This window comes from Nothobranchius furzeri, chromosome 14, assembly GCF_043380555.1.
Source record: "Nothobranchius furzeri strain GRZ-AD chromosome 14, NfurGRZ-RIMD1, whole genome shotgun sequence".
Classification (NCBI taxonomy): domain Eukaryota; kingdom Metazoa; phylum Chordata; class Actinopteri; order Cyprinodontiformes; family Nothobranchiidae; genus Nothobranchius; species Nothobranchius furzeri.
Genome location: NC_091754.1, coordinates 44,926,668 through 44,944,512, shown reverse-complemented (window position 1 = coordinate 44,944,512; position 17,845 = coordinate 44,926,668). Strand labels below are relative to the sequence as shown.

The 17,845-nt window shown below is 43.9% G+C and overlaps 1 protein-coding gene across 2 annotated transcripts in view; it reads right to left on the bottom strand.

Moving 5' to 3' along the window:
* Nucleotides 1-17,845, bottom strand: part of LOC107380822 (inositol hexakisphosphate and diphosphoinositol-pentakisphosphate kinase 1) — a 167,003-nt gene that overhangs the window by 29,619 nt on the left and 119,539 nt on the right. For both annotated transcript variants that reach the window (XM_070544139.1, XM_054743095.2), the window contains one exon: nt 4,789-4,938. In XM_070544139.1, coding sequence (XP_070400240.1) covers nt 4,789-4,938 — 150 coding nt within the window. The remainder of the gene's footprint in view (nt 1-4,788; nt 4,939-17,845) is intronic.

Genomic DNA, 17,845 nt, shown 5'->3' with positions numbered 1-17,845 from the left:
CTGCTGTCAGTAACATCTAACTGATTTAAAACATCTAAAGGTCTAAACATTCTAAGTGCAGAAAATAAAAATAAAAAAATCACAACTTTGGGTGTTGTGAATTTTATTATTATTATTATTAATTATTGTTATTATTATTATTATTATTATAGCAACGGTTTGAAGAGGTAATGAAACGAGAGTAATGTTATGTGTTGCAGTTTTATTTTGAAAGGGAATTCGGTGGGTGGAAATGATTGTCGTTTCCAGTTCTGGTTAGTGGCTGTTGCGCGTACAGACGTTGTTATGCTAAGGTAACTTTCTCTGTTCTGAATGGTTCTGTGGATCAGTGGAGAAGTTTTTCACACGTGACTGGTCAACCAACTGGAACATCTCTACTTAAACGACTTCATAACAGTCTCACTTCTATCTCCATCATTTATCAATAACTCCATTTTTTGCAGTGAAAAAGCAGTTAATCCCACAAATACTATAACATTTTTGCCAGCATATGTAAATTTGGACTCACTTAAGTCATCCAAGTTACTCATCACATGACACCAGTTGCTAGGTTCAAAGGGATTACAACAGGTGACTAAGGTGAATGCAAAATAAAGTGGCTGGACACAGGAGAGAAGCAAAAAGTAATTTTTAGGAAAAATAGAACAAGTACACAATATAAACAACAATATTAACATCTCGACAATTAAATAAACTGAATCCCAAACGTATTGAGTTTGATTGATCTGAGTGACGTAGTAGTCATTGGTCAAAGTCAAAATGTCAAAATCTGTTCAGTTTCTATTCTTGAGTGGTTCCAATGGTTACCACTTTAAAGTTTCTGGAAGACTGAGGTCCTTCCAGCGAAGGTTCACTCCAGTTCTGGACACAGGACCGCCATCTCCGTCAGGAAAGAATCCAGTCATCTGATCCGGCTTTGAAATCAGCAGATAAAAAGCACAACAACAGTGATGTTACTGCATACAGCCAATTTAAATCTATCTTTCATACAGCTGTAGCTTAGACTTCCTTTTTCATATTGCAACAGTAATATTTTACATGCATGTTATAGTTCTCTTTCAAAGTCATCCTTGAATCAGTAAACCCTTGTTAGGACCACTGGGTTATCGTCACAAAGTCATTTCTATAACCTTTCACATGGTAAACCCTCCAAAATGTACATTAGCATTGACTAACATTGCACTCAAATATAAAATAAGTCCAAAAGAAACGAAGTCAACTTTCTAATGTAATTGTAAACCTAAATCCCCTTTATTATGCCAGAGGACCTCAGGGTCGTAGAGAATGTTCATGTTTTTAAGAATGGGTTTAAGACCCACCTTTTTAGCCTTGATTGATATTGTTTTTAGCTGCATTGCTTGTTTAATTTTTATTTGTATTTTATATTTTAGTTTTATTAGACATTCATGTCTTAGTGTTAATCACTTTTTTGTTCTTTTACTATCCATACTAGCTGTTATTATTTTTTATGCAACTTATTTGTTCGTGCCAGTGTTTGCCTCTGTGGTGCCCTCTACCTCGGGGGTGGTGGTTGACTGTGGTGGCCTGGGCGCACCTCAGGGAGTGCTTAGGCGGTGGTGGGGGTTTTCGCCCTACCTCCCTGGGAGCCCTGGGCTGGTGCCTTTGCTGCTGCCGTTGATCGACTACTACCGAGACACAAGGCTAACCTGATGGCGTGTCATTCATTACCTAACCCATCTGAACTCAACCTAGTGTTTACTTGTGATATTTTATTTATTTATTTATACATTTTGTGTGTGTGCATGTGTGTATTTGTTGTTCGTGTGTGTGTGTGTGCATATGTTGTGGGATTATTTGGGGTGGGTGGGTGGGGGGGGGGGGGTGCAACTGTCATAGTAATTTTTGTATTTTTGGGGAAATGATGGGGTTATGGGTAATATGGGATGATTTTAATCTCTTAAGTACTTTGAGATGTATTTTATGTATATGAAAAGTGCCATACAAATAAAGTTTGATTGATTGATTAAAACTATATTTTAACATTAATAACCTTTTTTATTGCTTTTAAAGAGCAAGTCACCCCCTACAAGAGTCTTACTCCACACCCACTTCCTGTTTGAAAAATGCAACAAATGCTGTTACCTAGCAGACCGATAGGGCAGAGTTGCTAACAAATACACTCAAATGCAGGCTCACAATGACATTGTGACATCATATGGTACCAGCTGACATCCTATGATACTTCTTAGCCATTTGCAATGGCAGATTTAAATTCAAATGCAGTGCAGAGTTTTTACCTGAAGAGAGCACAACACTGACAGTTTTAGATAGAATATTTAAATTTTAACTAAGATGCACTCAAACGCCAAATTATCGACTACACGTGTCAACAGCGCAGTTAGAGACTCATTTATACAGTTTGTCAGCAAAAAAAGTTGATTTGGGGGTGACTTACTCTTTAAACAGAGAAATACCCACTTGTGATTTAGCGATAGCATAATGCTAACACTAGCATGTTCTGGTCATCTTCATCACCTGTCCACTAACCATTCTCAGTTTAAATAAGAGAAATACTACATTCATTTATACACTGATATTTTCAATAAAGTTCTACTTACCTTCTTGTGGAAAGTTTGCAAGGCGACTCCGATAAATATAAAACACATTCACGTAACTGAAAATGACGGACTGACGAGTTAATCTTTTCTTCAGTAAAGCTCCTCCTCTTGGAGGCAGTTTCCACAGAAAACATGATGTTAATTTTTCATAATCATTCAATTCATGTTAACATCTTGAAACGGAGACCAGAAACATTTGAAGAATACACAAAACACATGTTTATAATTTCCTGTTGTTTGTGCAGGAAAAGGAGATGCAGGTATCTGTTTAAACCACACAAACAAAAACAAGCACACCCATGTTGTCACTGCTCAGTTCCAAACAGTTCTCCTATTGGGGCAGCAGTAGCTCAGGTGGTAGAGTGGGTTGCCACATGATCGGAGGGTCATGGGTTTGATTCCAGCTCCCGCCAGGGGTATCCTGCTGTTGTGTCCTTGGGCAAGACACTTCACCCAACTTGCCTGTGTTAGTGGTGGTCAGAGGGGCCGACGGCGCCAAATGGCAGCCTCGCCTCTGTCAGACCTCCCCAGGGCGGCTGTGGCTACAAGTAGCTTAACATCACCAGCAGTGTGTGAATGTGAGAGTGTGTGAAAGCGTCTTTGGGTGTCTAGAAAAGCGCTATTTAAGTTCAATGCATTATTATTATTGGTCAAGGGGTTGCTAGGATATTATACTATGAAAGAGCAAAAGAAATCCAGGACACAGCCTTGAGAGCAATTTTGATCCGTGGAGAGAGAATGTTTGCACATGTGAAGAAAATATTTGTGCAAGAAGTTTAAAATCTGAGCTCAGAAACAAAGATTTGAGGCAGAACAGAGAACACCAGACCTTTAGAGTCCAAGCATTACAAGTTTGGAGAGTAAAGATATGAAATCCTGCTCTCAACTTTGAAGAATTCAAGCTCTTGATATTTGTCAAAATAAATCCTTCCCAGTTGTTGGTTTAGCATCTGGGAATCAGCAGAGGACGCCTCAGCCCAGTTTAAGCTAACCGTTATTATTAGCAATGTCTCCACACAGACGATCCTCCAGGCTTGAGTTATTTGTGGAGATAAAACATCCATGTTGCAAGTCAGTGGTAGAGTTGCTGTTTGCCAGTCTGGGGCGAAATAAAGTTAAAGTCCCGTTAAGTCATCACACACTGGCTGCATGGCGGTGCAGTGGTTAGCACTGTTGCCTCGCAGCACGAAGGTAGCAGGTTCGAAACTCGGCTCGGCTGCGGCCTTTCTGCGTGGAGTTGGGTGTTCTCCCCATGCATGCGTGGATTTCCTCCGGGTACTCCGGTTTCCCCCACAGATCACAACATGCCCTACAGGTTATAAATTGTAAGTCGCTTTGGATAAAAGCGTCTGCCAAAAAAATAAACATAAACATAAATTCACCCATCCCCGTGGGGAGCTGCAGTGGTGACCGTGCTCGGTAAATATTAACCCCCCCAATCTGAGTGTCAAGCAGCCCGACAAGGCATTCATTCTTACCCGAGATGGCTGCAACTGCATTGATAAAACAAGTCAATCACTCCTTTAAATAGTAAAACACATCCGTCATTTCCAGTGAAACCTGAGTCAAGGACAACAGAACAGAGAAACAACCACAGACCTTTTGGGATACCTGCCACCATCTTTCTTTCTGCTTCTTATTGTGTGAGCATCCGATATCACATGTGGCACTGTAATAATCTGGTGATTTAGTGACCTCACGGGACGAGCTGTGAGGGATGATTTGCGTCTGAAACACTCCCGGTTAGAAGGGAGCTCGTGGGTAAAATGCCTTTATTACATTACACGCTGCTTTTGCGTCCAGTGGAAAAGAGGGTTAGGGTCACAACCTGAACTGAACAAGCCTGTTAGATGAGAGATGAAACATCTTAAAGAGAACCACCCAGTCATTTTCAAGTCAACTCTAAGGATCATAAGCACAGTTAATCACACATTCCAACAAAGGCTTGCATGCTCACAGCTGATCAATCTGCTATCAAAGCAGCATCATCAGTAGTTACAGCGAGCATCACTGAAGATGTTAGCTGCCAACGCTCTGAAATACCAAAACTGTTAAAGGAAAGATAGCATAGGAAATCTGACAGTTTGGGTTAAAAAAAAAAGATTAGGAATGAACTAAATAAAAGGCTCAAAATGAGGCTGGAAGAAGAAAAGTTGGTCTAAGGAAGAGTTTTTGCAGAAGCTCCATGTGTACACCACAGTGAACATACCAAACATGCCAATCTTGTACGGCAGACTGCCAGGGGACAGGGATGGTTTTTGGTGGTGGTAGTGGTGTGTGCGGACGTAGTCCCGCAGGTTGGGGGCGCTACAGGACACCCCGAGGGCCGAGGCATTGAAGAGGCCAGAGCAGAGCGAGCCTGTGGGAAGGGGAGTCAAGGGGGAGTGGATGGAGGGGGGTGGGGTGGGGTGGGAGTATTTCAATTTACACACCATGCTGTTATTGTTGCTAAAAGAAGCTGTGAGTTTTTTTGTAGTTTAGCTGTTTACATCCATTGTAATCAATAAGACATGAGAAATGTACTACAGAGTGGGCCATTTCTATGGATACACCTTCATAAAATGGGAATGGTTGGTGGTATTAACCCTCTGGAGGCAGGCGTTGCAGATGTGCAACGTTAAAGCCTACCTACCTGGTTCCTCCACATACATATTTCATAAGCATTTGTTAACTCAGAAGTACCCCTGAAGGACTTAGCTGTTCGTCCTTTTATCAACACTTATTTTGAGCCTGAGAGGGTTAACGTCCTGTTTGTGGCACATTAGTATATGTGAGGGGGCAAACTTTTCAAGATGGGTGGTGACCGTGGTGCCCATTCTGAAGTTGGGCATTTTGGAACTTTTCACAAGGAAGAGGACCATGTGACACATGAAACTTATTGGTAATTTAACAAGAAGAACAATGGTGTGCTTGGTTTGAATGTAACTTTATTCTTTCATGAATTATTTACAAGTTTCCCTTTGTTCACAGCCATTGACTGTAATGACTGGACTTGAAAACCCATAGGACCATGAGGCACAGTAAGGCACTTTAAAATTCTTTATTAGCAAAAGCTAAGGCGTGGCAGTACGCGTGGAGGGCGAGGCTGGAGACAGAGTCGGGAACAGGCGTGGGTCAAAACCAGGAAGATCTGTAAGAGGTCCGTTGAGAAGGCGAGGGATGTGGTAGAGGACAGGCGTGGGTAGTGAATGCAGGTAGAGTTCCGAGGGTCAGATGTGAAGCAAGGTGGAGGAGGGAAACAAGGTTGATGATAGATGGGTCAGGCAGGAAGGAAGGCTAGAAAATCTACAAGCAAGAGCATTCAATAATCTGGCAATGGTTGGAGAGCAGGCCGGATCTTATATAGCAGGAGAGGCAGGTGTGTGGCATGAGCTTGATGAGGGGGCCAGGTGTGATGAATGAAGGCTGATGAGATGAGTGATGATGTATGGAGGTCAGGGCATGGCAGGATCATGCCATTGACATGTCGAAGAGGTTAACACGTGAGGAGCGGATCGAAATTGTGTTGATATCTGGTGAACACAGTATCCGGGTCATTGCAGCAGATTTCAATGCAAGACACCCTATGGGACCACCCATCTCCCATGCTACAGTTAGCAAACTGCTTGCTAAGTTTCGCTTAACTGGTTCAGTGTTGATTTGCCAAAATGTGGACGCATGAAAATCGTCACTAATGAAGAAACATCAGTAGTGTTCCTTGCTTCATTCAGCAAGAGCCCACAGTGTAGCACTTGCCGCCTGTCACTGGAGAGTGGCATTAGTCGAACATCCCTCCGGCAGATATTAGCTACTCACAAATGGCACCCTTACAAACTCCAGCTACGGCAGCATCTCAACGAGAATGACCCAGATTGGTGCACAGAATTTGCAGAATGGGCAAAACAAAAATTGGAACAGGATCCTCAGTTCACGCAGATTTTGTTCAGTGATGAGGCAAACTTTTATGTGAATGGTCAAGTAAACAAACAAAACCACCGCTATTGGTCTGACACTAACCCACATTGGATAGATCCCTCCAAGACTGTTGGAACAAAAAAAGTGATGGTATGGTGTGGGATATGGGGTAAGAAGATAGTGGGGCCATTCTTCATCAATGGAAACCTCAAGGCCACTGGATATTTGAAACTGCTACATGATGATGCGTTTCCCTCTTCATGCACTGAAGCTGGCACATTTCCTGAGTTTTTCCAGCAAGATGGTGCACCACCGCATTATGGGTGTCAGGTATGAGCATTCATAGATGAACAGTATCCTGGAAAGTGGATTGGTCATCGTGGGCCAGTTGAATGGCCCCCAAGGTCTCCCGATCTGACCCCCTTAGACTTTTATCTTTGGGGTCATGTGAAGGCAGTTGCCTATGGTGTGAAGATACGAGATGAGCAGCACCTGAAACTACGGATACTGGAAGCCTGTTGTAGTGGAGGCAAATTGATGATTTTATCTGTTATGACCATGAAGATGTAATATTCTATATAAATATAAAATATTAATCTGCGAGGTCTTTATTGTAATTAATCAGAAGGTTCTAGGATTTAATTCAGAAGATCTAGGTTCTTTGCTTTTTCAATGATCAACCACACTTCGTGTTGCTACAAGAAAGAGTCAAGTTTATAAAAGTAAGAATTTATTTTTCAAACAATTTAAAACATGAGAAATTGGTTAACGATTATTTGCTGTGAGTGGATGGAGGTAAAGGTAATGTCCGGAACCTATTTGTAAATGCGGTGTTGGTCAGAACTTCCGAATCTCGGAAAACGGCCTCACCGGATAAAAAAGAATTTGGTTTGCTCTAAACTATGATGTTATCTTCAGAAGCACATTCAGACGCAATCTCTCTGTGTTCTACCTCACCCTTTTGATGACCCTCGTCATGGATCTGGAGGTCAGAGAGGTTGGATGACCTCTGGGCACTCAGGTCCGGTAGACTGACCGCAAGCACCGACTTCTCCAGTCCAAAAGATGTCACCAGGCAGCACAGGTTGGAATCAGCTTGCGTCTCAGGAATAACTCTTAAGGAGTTGAACAATATCAGCTTTGTTCTGCAGGAACTGTTTGCTCATCAGCTTTGCAGGTGCAAAAAGGTTTTGACGGCGTGTCAAAATCTTTGATGGTTAAAGAGATATGCTAAAGATGGCCAATCTGAAGCTTTCTCTAGGACTGGCAAATTACTCAAAATGATCGGTCCTGAGATGTCTCCAGGTCACAACGACTGATGGAACTGGTTGCGTCTCAAAAGTCAATAATTCTGAAGGAGTTTTGCGTCAGCTTGTTGCAGATGGCGTTTCTGTGAAGCAATTCTATCAGCGTGACAGAAAAGCTTTTAGTAGAGGTTTCGAGCGGCCGACCCGATTCTCTGGAACTCACGTCGCCACGGAGAGATTTTGGTGAGCTCAAGAACTGACTTTGAACTGAGGAGTTTTGGTTTTAACATACCTCAGAACATTATTATTAACCAAAGAATAATAATTCATTTCAGCAATTAAATACATTTATAATGAACCTTGATGATTATTTATGAACCTTGTAATAGACAGTGAAAAGAGTTTATAAAAATTTATTTTTTTAAATCTTGAAGTGTCCTTCGTCTTGCAGACGGAACAGCAGTCAGATAAAGGCTGTCAGATTAAAGATGGTTTACAGCAGACTTTGTGTCTCCTGTGATGGATAATGTGTAAATAGATGTGCAGCCAGGACAGCTTGACCCAGCTGAGGAAGTGTGACCTTTGGGTCACAAATGAGGGCATTCATGTTGCTACAGTTTTAAAGAATTGATGTTATTATTATCACAGCCAATCAGAGGCTGACAGGTTTTAGAGATGTTACCAAGACAACTCAGAAACACGCCCTCTTTGATATGGAGGCTCTGATCTGGGTAAAAGGTTAGCTATGTGTAATGGATTTAATTTAGCCGTACTTGTTATTGTGTGGAGCAGGTTTGAGGACCTTGTCGTCAAAACATGGTGAAAACATTGCAGGTTCCATTAGACAAACATAACATCCATTCAGTGAGCACAGATTAATGAAGCATTTCATTATACTATAATTATCATAAGTAGTAATAAACAAATGCTTATTTAATGATTATCTAGATCAGGGGTGTCAAATATGCGGCCCGCGGGCCGGATTCGGCCCGCAAGCTGGTTAAATCTGGCCCGCGAGATGGTTGTGTAAACTTTATTTTCATACTTTACAATGTAGAGTGAAAATAAACTTATCTTTGTGAGCAAGTTTTCTCTGTAATGAGTAAAAATAAAACAAAGCTGTGCTCAAGGCTCACACAAGAACTTGAATCACAGCCTGAAGTTGGCTGCCACTCAGGATGTGACTTCTGATATTGATGTGCTGGTGAAAGCTAAAGGATGTAAAGTAAAATGAGTCGAATATACTTTAAGTGCTGCATGAAACTGATCTATCCATGTGATCTGTAAGCTCTGAATCACTAAGGAATGTTTTTTTAATTGATTTATTAATTTTTATTTATTTCAAATTTTCAAGTACACTTCAGGTGTTGTACTATTTTGGATACACTGTCCTCAGGCTCCAGCCTTGTTTTATATTGACTGTATTAAAACAAAGAAAACAATCTGAAGTTGTTTTTAATTTACCGGTCTGGCCCACTTGGGACTAGATTTCCCTCATTGTGGCCCCTGAGCTAAAATGAGTTTGACACCCCTGATCTAGATTATGTCATAGAAGGAGTTTAAAATCATTCTTGAATTTAGCAACTGATTCGAGCTGGATCTTCTTTCTTCTGGAGTCAGACAGATGAGACCTTGGGAAAGAAAGTTATTGTTTATGATTCAGACTTGCAGAGTCTAAATCCCAGCTGTTGCGAAGGCTCATTTAAAGGGAACACATGCAATATTGTGTCTCCGTTCTGACCAGGTGTTGAATAGGTGGTAAAAGGTCAGACTGTACCCAAACTGACCATTGCTGGACGCTACACTGTGCTGGCATTTCTCCTGCGGTGTTGCTATCAGTGTGTGAAGAGTGGGAGAACAGGGTTGCATTGACAATCCAACACAATGGGCAGCACATTGAACACATTTTATAAGTGGTCAGAAACTTGTAAATAACTCATGAAAGAATAAAGTTACGTTCAAACCAAGCACACCATTGTTTTTCTTGTGAAATTCTCAATAAGTCTGATGTGTCACATGGCCCTCTTCCTATTGAAAAAACAAATGTTGGATTCAAGATGGGGGTTGCACAGTGGCACAGTGGTTGGAGCTGTTGCCTTGCAGCAAGAAGGTCCTGGGTTCGCTTCCCGGCCTGGGATCTTTCTGCATGGAGTTTGCATGTTCTCCCTGTGCATGCGTGGGTTCTCTCCAGGTACTCCGGCTTCCTCCCACAGTCCAAAAACATGACTGTTAGGTTGATTGGTCTGTCTAAACTGTCCTTAGGTGCGAGTGTGTGAGTGCATGATTGTTTGTCCTGTGTGTCTCTGTGTTGCCCTGCGATGGACTGGCACTCTGTCCAGGGTGTACCCCGCCTGATTGCCCATTGACCACTGGAGATAAGCACCAGCCCCCCCACGACCCTACCTGGACAAGCGGGTTCAGACAGTGGACGGATGGTTGGATTCAATATGGCCAACTTCAAAATGGCCACCACGATCACCACCCTTATTTGAAAAGTTTGCCCCCTCACATTTACTAATGTGCCACAAACAGGACGTTAATATCACCAGCCATTCCCATTTATTAAGGTGGATCCATAGAAATGGCTCACCCTTTACACTGAAGGTGATAAATAAAATAATATATAACCTAAAATTATTTTTAAACAAAAATCCTTTACATTATAAAAAAGCTAGGCAATCATAGGGCTTGGGTTTATGTCATTATCACCAGCGTGGCCACCATGTTGGAAGCCTCGGAGTCCTTACTTGTTACTTCAGACAACAGCGTGCTCAGTCTTGGTCTTGTATGGGGAGAAAAAAGTCTCAAAAAGTCTGTGTGTATATCTAGATTTTTACATGTGTATCTAAATTTGTGTGTTTGTATCTAGATTTGTGTGTGTGTGTGTGTAACTAAAGAATTGTGTGTGTGTAACTAAAGATTTGTGTGTGTGTGTGTGTGTGTGTGTGTGTGTGTGTGTGTGTGTGTGTGTGTGTGTGTGTGTAAAACTCTTGTAACTTGTGTTTGCATTTTCGTAAGTAACTTCAGCTCCTACACACAGAGATCACCTGGTGGACACGGACAAAACTACATTAAACACAGATCAGTTTACAAGTACAAAAATCCTTTTGAGACTCTTTTCTCACCTAGCTGATTTGTGCGTGCGTGGTGCATTTGAATGCTGTGTGGAAACTGGGAAATTTGAATTTCCTTTGGAATTTGTCTAAATTTGTGTTAGCTGGAAAAATAAGGTTTTCTGTGGATAAATAGAGTATCTCAGGATCTTGTAGTTGTAAAGGATAGACCTTCATTTAATTTTCCGCTCTTGACATCTATTCGCTCGCCCATTTGTGCTGTTAGTTTTCTCTTTGATCCATGATGAAATAATAAAGTGCTGATTTCCCACATATACTACTCTACATACTTATTTGTGATGTTAAATGTTATAGAAAAGCTATTGTGTGTCAAGTAGAATGATGTTCGTTTATGGACACATGTTAACACACAGGTTTCCAAACTCTGGACATCACCTGTGACAGGCGGATTGGTTCGGCGTCTGCAGTGATGCGGACGCTGAGCCGATCTGTCGTGGGGAAGAGGGAGCTGAGCCAGAAAGCCAGGCTCTCGATTTACCGGTCGATCTACGTCCCAATCCTCACCTATGGTCATGAGCTTTGGGTAATGACCGAAAGAACGAGATCGCGGATACAAGCGGCCGAAATGAGTTTCCTCCGTAGGGTGGCCGGGCTCAGCCTTAGAGATAGGGTGAGGAGCTCGGACATTCGGGAGGGACTCGGAGTAGAACCGCTGCTCCTCCGGATCGAAAGGAGCCAGTTGAGGTGGTTTGGGCATCTGGTCAGGATGCCTCCTGGACGCCTCCCCGGGGAGGTGTTTCGGGCATGTCCTGCCGGCAGAAGGCCCCCGGGTCGACCCAGGACACGTTGGAGAGGTTACATCTCCAATCTGGTCCGGGAACGCCTTGGGGTCCTGCCGGAGGAGCTGGTGGACAAGGCCGGGGAGAGGACGGCCTGGAGCTCCCTAGTTGGGATGCTGCCCCCGCGACCCGGACCCGGATAAGCGGAGGAAGACGAGACGAGACGAGACGAGACATATTTTCCTCAACAGTTTCAGCGGATTGTCCCATTTATTAATAAACATATTACTAAATGTAATGTAAATAAATATTTTTAAAGCTCTCTCTCTCTTTCTGCTTTTAATCAGTAGCAGATGAAAAATGCAACCAAAACTCGCTGGTTTTGTGACATCACAGATTCACAAACTCCACTCCGCTCTGCCCCTCAGGCTCTGAGGAGTAGAGAAGAAGATGGAGAACCAACACCTATGTGCTGTAGTAAAATTAAGAAAAGAGATGTGACCGAAATCCTTTTCTGTTAATTAATCCGAAAATGGATGAATCTCCTTGGTCTCAGGGACATTAAAAAGCATGCACTGGTTTGCAGTCAACATTTCAGTGAAGGCTGTTTTACCAACTAAATAAAAAATAAAACGTTTATTTATCAATGTGCAAATGTCAAATGGATTGCTCAACTAGTACGACACCAGACTTAGATGCAGGGGACCTGGGTTTGGATCCAGGCTGTATTTTTGTATTTTACAGTAATACATTTATACAGTAATAAGACGCCCAAATTTAGTTAATAAACGTCCAAATGAGACGCGCTGAAAGACCTGGAAGTCATGACCATAAAAGACATCGCTTCAACTTTGTTTTTTGGAACTTTTTTCAACCATGACGGGATTTCTCAGACAGAAGTCATTTTAGCAGTCATCAAATGCTTGCTGAGATTGTTTATCAAACAAGAAAGAAATAAAGTTATATACAAAAGAAAGGATCCAACATGCTTGTTCAGTCTCTGTACTACGGTTAGGAGATCACTGGGCAGGGGAAGATGAGTAACACTGGGGTCTCCTAATCCAGGATTTGTCGCAGAGAGGACTGAAGTAAGTGCACAGACCACGGAAAAAAACAAAACAAAAAAAAACAGCGGCAGCCGAGAGACAAAATAGCAGCGCCTGTTCCCCATGGTAATGGCAGTAACGCTAGTGCTTCATGCTGTGGTTGCTGTTTGTTAACTTAACCTTATTTCAGCTGTGTTAAAGCGATGTATGATAAAATGTAGTGTGATGTATTTACATAGACAGGTTTAAGGCAATTCTGAAGTCAATCCGGTACTAGCAAGGTGTATCCAATAATGTGCCCAGTGAGTGTATAAGTTAAAACAATGTAAAGCAGAGGTCACAACAGAGTGCTACAGCAGCCGACACCCCCTGTACAGAACTGCACCATGTGTAGTTCAGGACTTGGTTCTGGGGAGAGGGCTGATACCAGCCGAGTATGGCCCCTTTAGGGAGGTTGCATTGTGGGAAGTTCATGTTGTAGCTCTATGTTTGAACGGGAGGCTCTCTCTCTCTGTCTGCCGCCGCTGACCAGTGCAGACTCACTCCTGTGTTCTGTTTCTAGTTCAACCAAACAAGAAAGAAATAAAGTTATATACAAAAGAAAGGATCCAACATGCTTGTTCAGTCTCTGTACTACGGTTAGGAGATCATTGGTCAGGGGAAGATGAGTAACACTGGGGGTCTCCTAATCCAGGATTTGTCGCAGAGAGGACTGAAGTAAGTGCACAGACCACGGAAAAACAAACAAACAAAAAAAAAACAGCGGCAGCCGAGAGACAAAATAGCAGCGCCTGTTCCCCATGGTAATGGCAATTCGGATACAGAAAAACACTTCAAGGTAACGGGACTCAACGTGAGCAAAAACCTGTTTTGACCAGACATGACAGTTGCAGCTAGAGCTAGTATCAACATGAGACAAACGGAGCCAGCTATGGATTCCAACTGGAATAAAACCAATCCGGTTTTGACTAGCACAGAGCTAACTCTAGCCACAAAAAATAAGTACAGAGTGAAGTGCGACAAACTCCCATTCGTTCACCACGCCCATAGCGACAGACGGTGGTCAGTTTGGGGTTGTTTATCACAAACGTGACAGTAACCCCACTTGTAATATTTCAGACCCTTCTCACGCCCGTGAACTTTGACTATTGGACTCCCACTGATTACACACAAGCACAGATAGTACCACACATGCCAAAAATTACCCGTCCCAGGCCAGTGAAGTCCATGCCCCGCAGCTATTCCTTGCGACAGGTGCTTGTCTATAGGCAAAACCGTGATGATGAATGCTACAGATGAAAATAGAGGGTCACAGGGCTGCGGTCAGGACAGTTTAATAGGTCAGGTTCGTGGAGAGACTTTACCAATTTGAAACATGTGCACCATCAAATTACTGGACTGAAGATACTAAAGCTATTCAACTCAGAATCTGTTTAACTGGCTCAGCTGGTGTCATAGTTCACAAAATCCCTAGGTCGTTGAACGTTCAACAGGGGAGCCTGCTCATCAACACCCCAGCAGAAAGGGTCGAACTCTGGGAACCGGTGATGGTTGTACCCCATGTGCAGCAGTACCGGGACCAGAGTGAATAGGGTGTGTTTGGGGAGCATGAGTGTGTTTCTGGCATGCATTTTTGTAAGTCTTACGTTGTATGTGTATGTGTGAGCATGAGGGAGGGAGTGTGTGACTGTGTCTGTGTATGACTGTATACGTCAGGTGGGGCCTTTGACTCCTCCCCTCTCCTGGGACTTCTTTTGATGCTATACATCTTCGCCTCCCCTCCCCCTGCCACACTTGGTGTGGAGTATGGTGCCTTGGTCTGCCTGAGTGTTAGCGGCTCCCATGTCAGGGGTTTAAGATTTTTGGCATCTGCCTGATTAATCCCGGTAGCTGCCTGGTGGGATCTTGGTCCCTGGGCTCTGCTGGGTCCCCGGCGAGGCTGGTCGCCCCTGGGTCCTGGGTCACTGGGTTCCGCGAGGCTGCGGGCGGGCCTGTGGGCTTGCCGCTGATATCTCCCGGGACTCTGCCGGCTGCTGGTTGTGGCCCCCCGGGGCAATCCTCTGCGCCTCTCAAGGGGGGCAGGGGCTTTTATGGTTACAGTTTTCCTGGAGTCCCTGCACTCTGGGGCACCTTCTGGATCTCTGGGACTTGGGAGTTCCCTCCATCTCCTACACATCTTTGGGGGGCAGATCTGTGGCCCCTCACACTCTCTATTGGACGCTCCTATAGAGAAACCTTACATATGCAAGTGCGTGTACACACACAGGTGCTCACATGGTGCTCTCATAAGTATGGACTTGGGCATTTTCAACACATCTTAAGGCTGTGGTTGGCACTAAATGCACTGTAAGTTATTATCGTGTGATTGTTCAGTAAAACAATGTTGATTTTATATTTCTTCATCAAGTTGACGCAGTGATAGCTTGCTCCTGTGGTATTGTTGTGTGTTGTTTTTCTCTTTCTGCAGGTCTAGAAGCAGACTCTTGTTCATCATTGACTATTTTGTGGACCCCCCCCCCCCCACCACCACCACCACCTCTGTCTCCGTGTCTGGTCGTAATTACAAAGCATTCAAAAAACAATAACAATAAAGTTTTAAGTAGCAGGCGTGACATTAAAGCAGAAGCTTTGATGCTCCACCTGAGAGCAAATCTGTAAGGCTTGTCACCAGCACTCAGACATTAATTCTGTTTGCTTCACAGCCAGACAAGACACGGGGGGAAAAAAATCCCTAGGTCAGCTCACTGGAGCTACAAACAAATAAAAAGTGAAGTAGATGCTGCATAAGGGCAACACTCAGAGCATGCTGCTGCCATTGGGATTGAGTTGAAGCCATGCACACCCTCTGTGACAACGTATATGAAAAGGTCACTATTGTTTATGGTGACCGCACTGAATTAGACCAAGACAGTATTACTGTAGAGATTTTTATCAATGCTATGACCAACGCTGATCTTATCCAAAAGCTTTTAGAAGAAAAGCCCAGCACATTGGCTAAAGCGTTGCACACCAACATGAGACAATAAAAAGAATTGCCAAGGCCGTAACACAGATGATGCGTCCAAGCTTAGGCCCCAAAGCTCTGCAACAAGGACAACTGTGGTGTTTGAAGATACCCCCGCTCCTGTGAGAGACCAGCTGAGGTGCGCTCCAGTAACCCCCTCCCAGCAGCCCGGGGGGGGGGGGGGGGGACATCGAGGGCCCGCCCACAACACACTAACAAGACCGTTCCCAGCAAAATGACTTAAGAGAGGTAATCTGCCACAAATGCTCTGGAGTGGGACACATCCAAAGGCAGTGTCCATCCCCACAACACCCTCAACAAAAGCAAGCAAGTTTCAGCCCAAACCCATCTCCTGACACCAGTGCAGTAATTTTCTGCACAAAAGGTCAGGAAGAAGAGATGTGCATTCAGATAATGAAACATGGACTCAAACTTGGTGCTTTACTGGACTATGGGGCCCAAAGAAACATGCTACCCCTACACCACTTTAACACTCTCCCAACCCAATGTACAGCCCCTTGTGCAGCCATCCATTGCTAAGGTCTTGCAGGGGATAGGGCCAGAAGGTTTAGCTGTCCTTGGAGAAGTCAAATTGCCAGTCCTTATAGGAAACAGAAAAGTTAATGTATATTTCATCATGGCAGACACAGCTGAAAGTACCAAAGTCATCCTGGGGCACCCCTTTCTGCATCAGTCCAATGTCTGCTTGGATCCTGGTTTTGCTCGCATTCCCTCAACTGACAGCGGAGACCTGATGCTCTGTCCAGCCAAGACCTTCATTGAGAGACATTGCATCCTGGTAGCCCATGCCTTTGTCAAGCCGCAGAAGTCAACAAGCATTCCAGTTGGAGTTTTCAACCCAGGGGCTACACCCATTACCCTGAAGGGAAGGGCTGTGGCTGGGATTCTTCAGCCAGACGAGGTGGTGGGCAACCTGGAGCCCCCATCACTCATGTACCCGCCCGAGGCAGGATCTACTAATCCTGTCTCTGTCCCTTCTCACTTGCAGGTCCTGTATAACGATAGCTGCTCCAGCCTGGCAGAGGGTAACCGTCATAAACTAGCCCTCCTGCTGCAATGTTATGGTAATGTCTTCTCTACTGGTCCTACTGATTTTGTAGTATTGCGCAGCATGATATCCAGACCAAGGGCGTCAGTTTGTTTCCAGAATTGCTGGGGACAATAACCATACACTTGAGTGGGGTTTAAAAATTGCTGGGGACAATAAAGTAGGCTAGCACAGGGGTCGGCGGCTCTGGAGCCGCATGCGGCTCTTCCATCCATCTGATGCGGCTCTGTGTTTGTAAAATAATGAATGGATATTTAAATAAAATGCTTTATATTTTACTGCATTAATTTTACATCTGTATGCCAATTCTAAATGTAAAGATTGTCTGCGTAAACCTGAACAGGTCCAACCCGGTCTTACTGTGAGACCGGGTTGACGCGTCACGCTTGTGCGTAATCATAGGCGCTTTATTAGCTGAAGACGATGTGAGATTCTGGGATTCTCCTCAGACGGCTCCTGGATGTGTCGCCACATTGGAGACGGGAACAAGCGCTATTCAGCCAAAGTTTCATCATCAGGGAACATTTTCTAAGTGACAAGTCTCTCTGAGAGACCGGGTTTGGAAAACACTCGCTTCAGTGGGAGGAACCTTCCCACATGCGCTCTGGGTGGCTCTGGGGTTAATCAAGTTTAATTGTTTCTCTTTGCAACAATCTTCACAAGAAGGCAAAACAGTTAAACGGCAGGTTACATATATTTCCATTTGACTGTTTATTTTGACAGATGAACTCAAGGATGTTGCTTGGTTTGAAAGAATTACCCCCACGCACACTTATGCACATGGATGAGCTGACATTTTAATCGTTAACGCACATCGCGGAGGTAAAAGATTCCCATCAGAACATCAGAGCTTTATACTGAACACTGTGTTCAGCGCGGCTCGGAGCGCCCACGGTGGACAGTGAGCTGAAGATCTGAGGGGTTCGCAGCGCAGCGCAGAACCATGGTGCATGCAATGACTTCCTCCCACTGAAGCGGTCTGGAAACCCGGTCTCTCTGAGGGATGTGTCACTTGGAAAAATGTTCTTTTTAGGAAATTATGAAACAAGCTGAACAGCGCTTGTTCCCGTCTCTAATATGGAGACGCATGATGCGTAGAGACATTTGATCACGCACAAAGTTTATGTGGAGCAGAAGCGGTCGGGCCACGGCA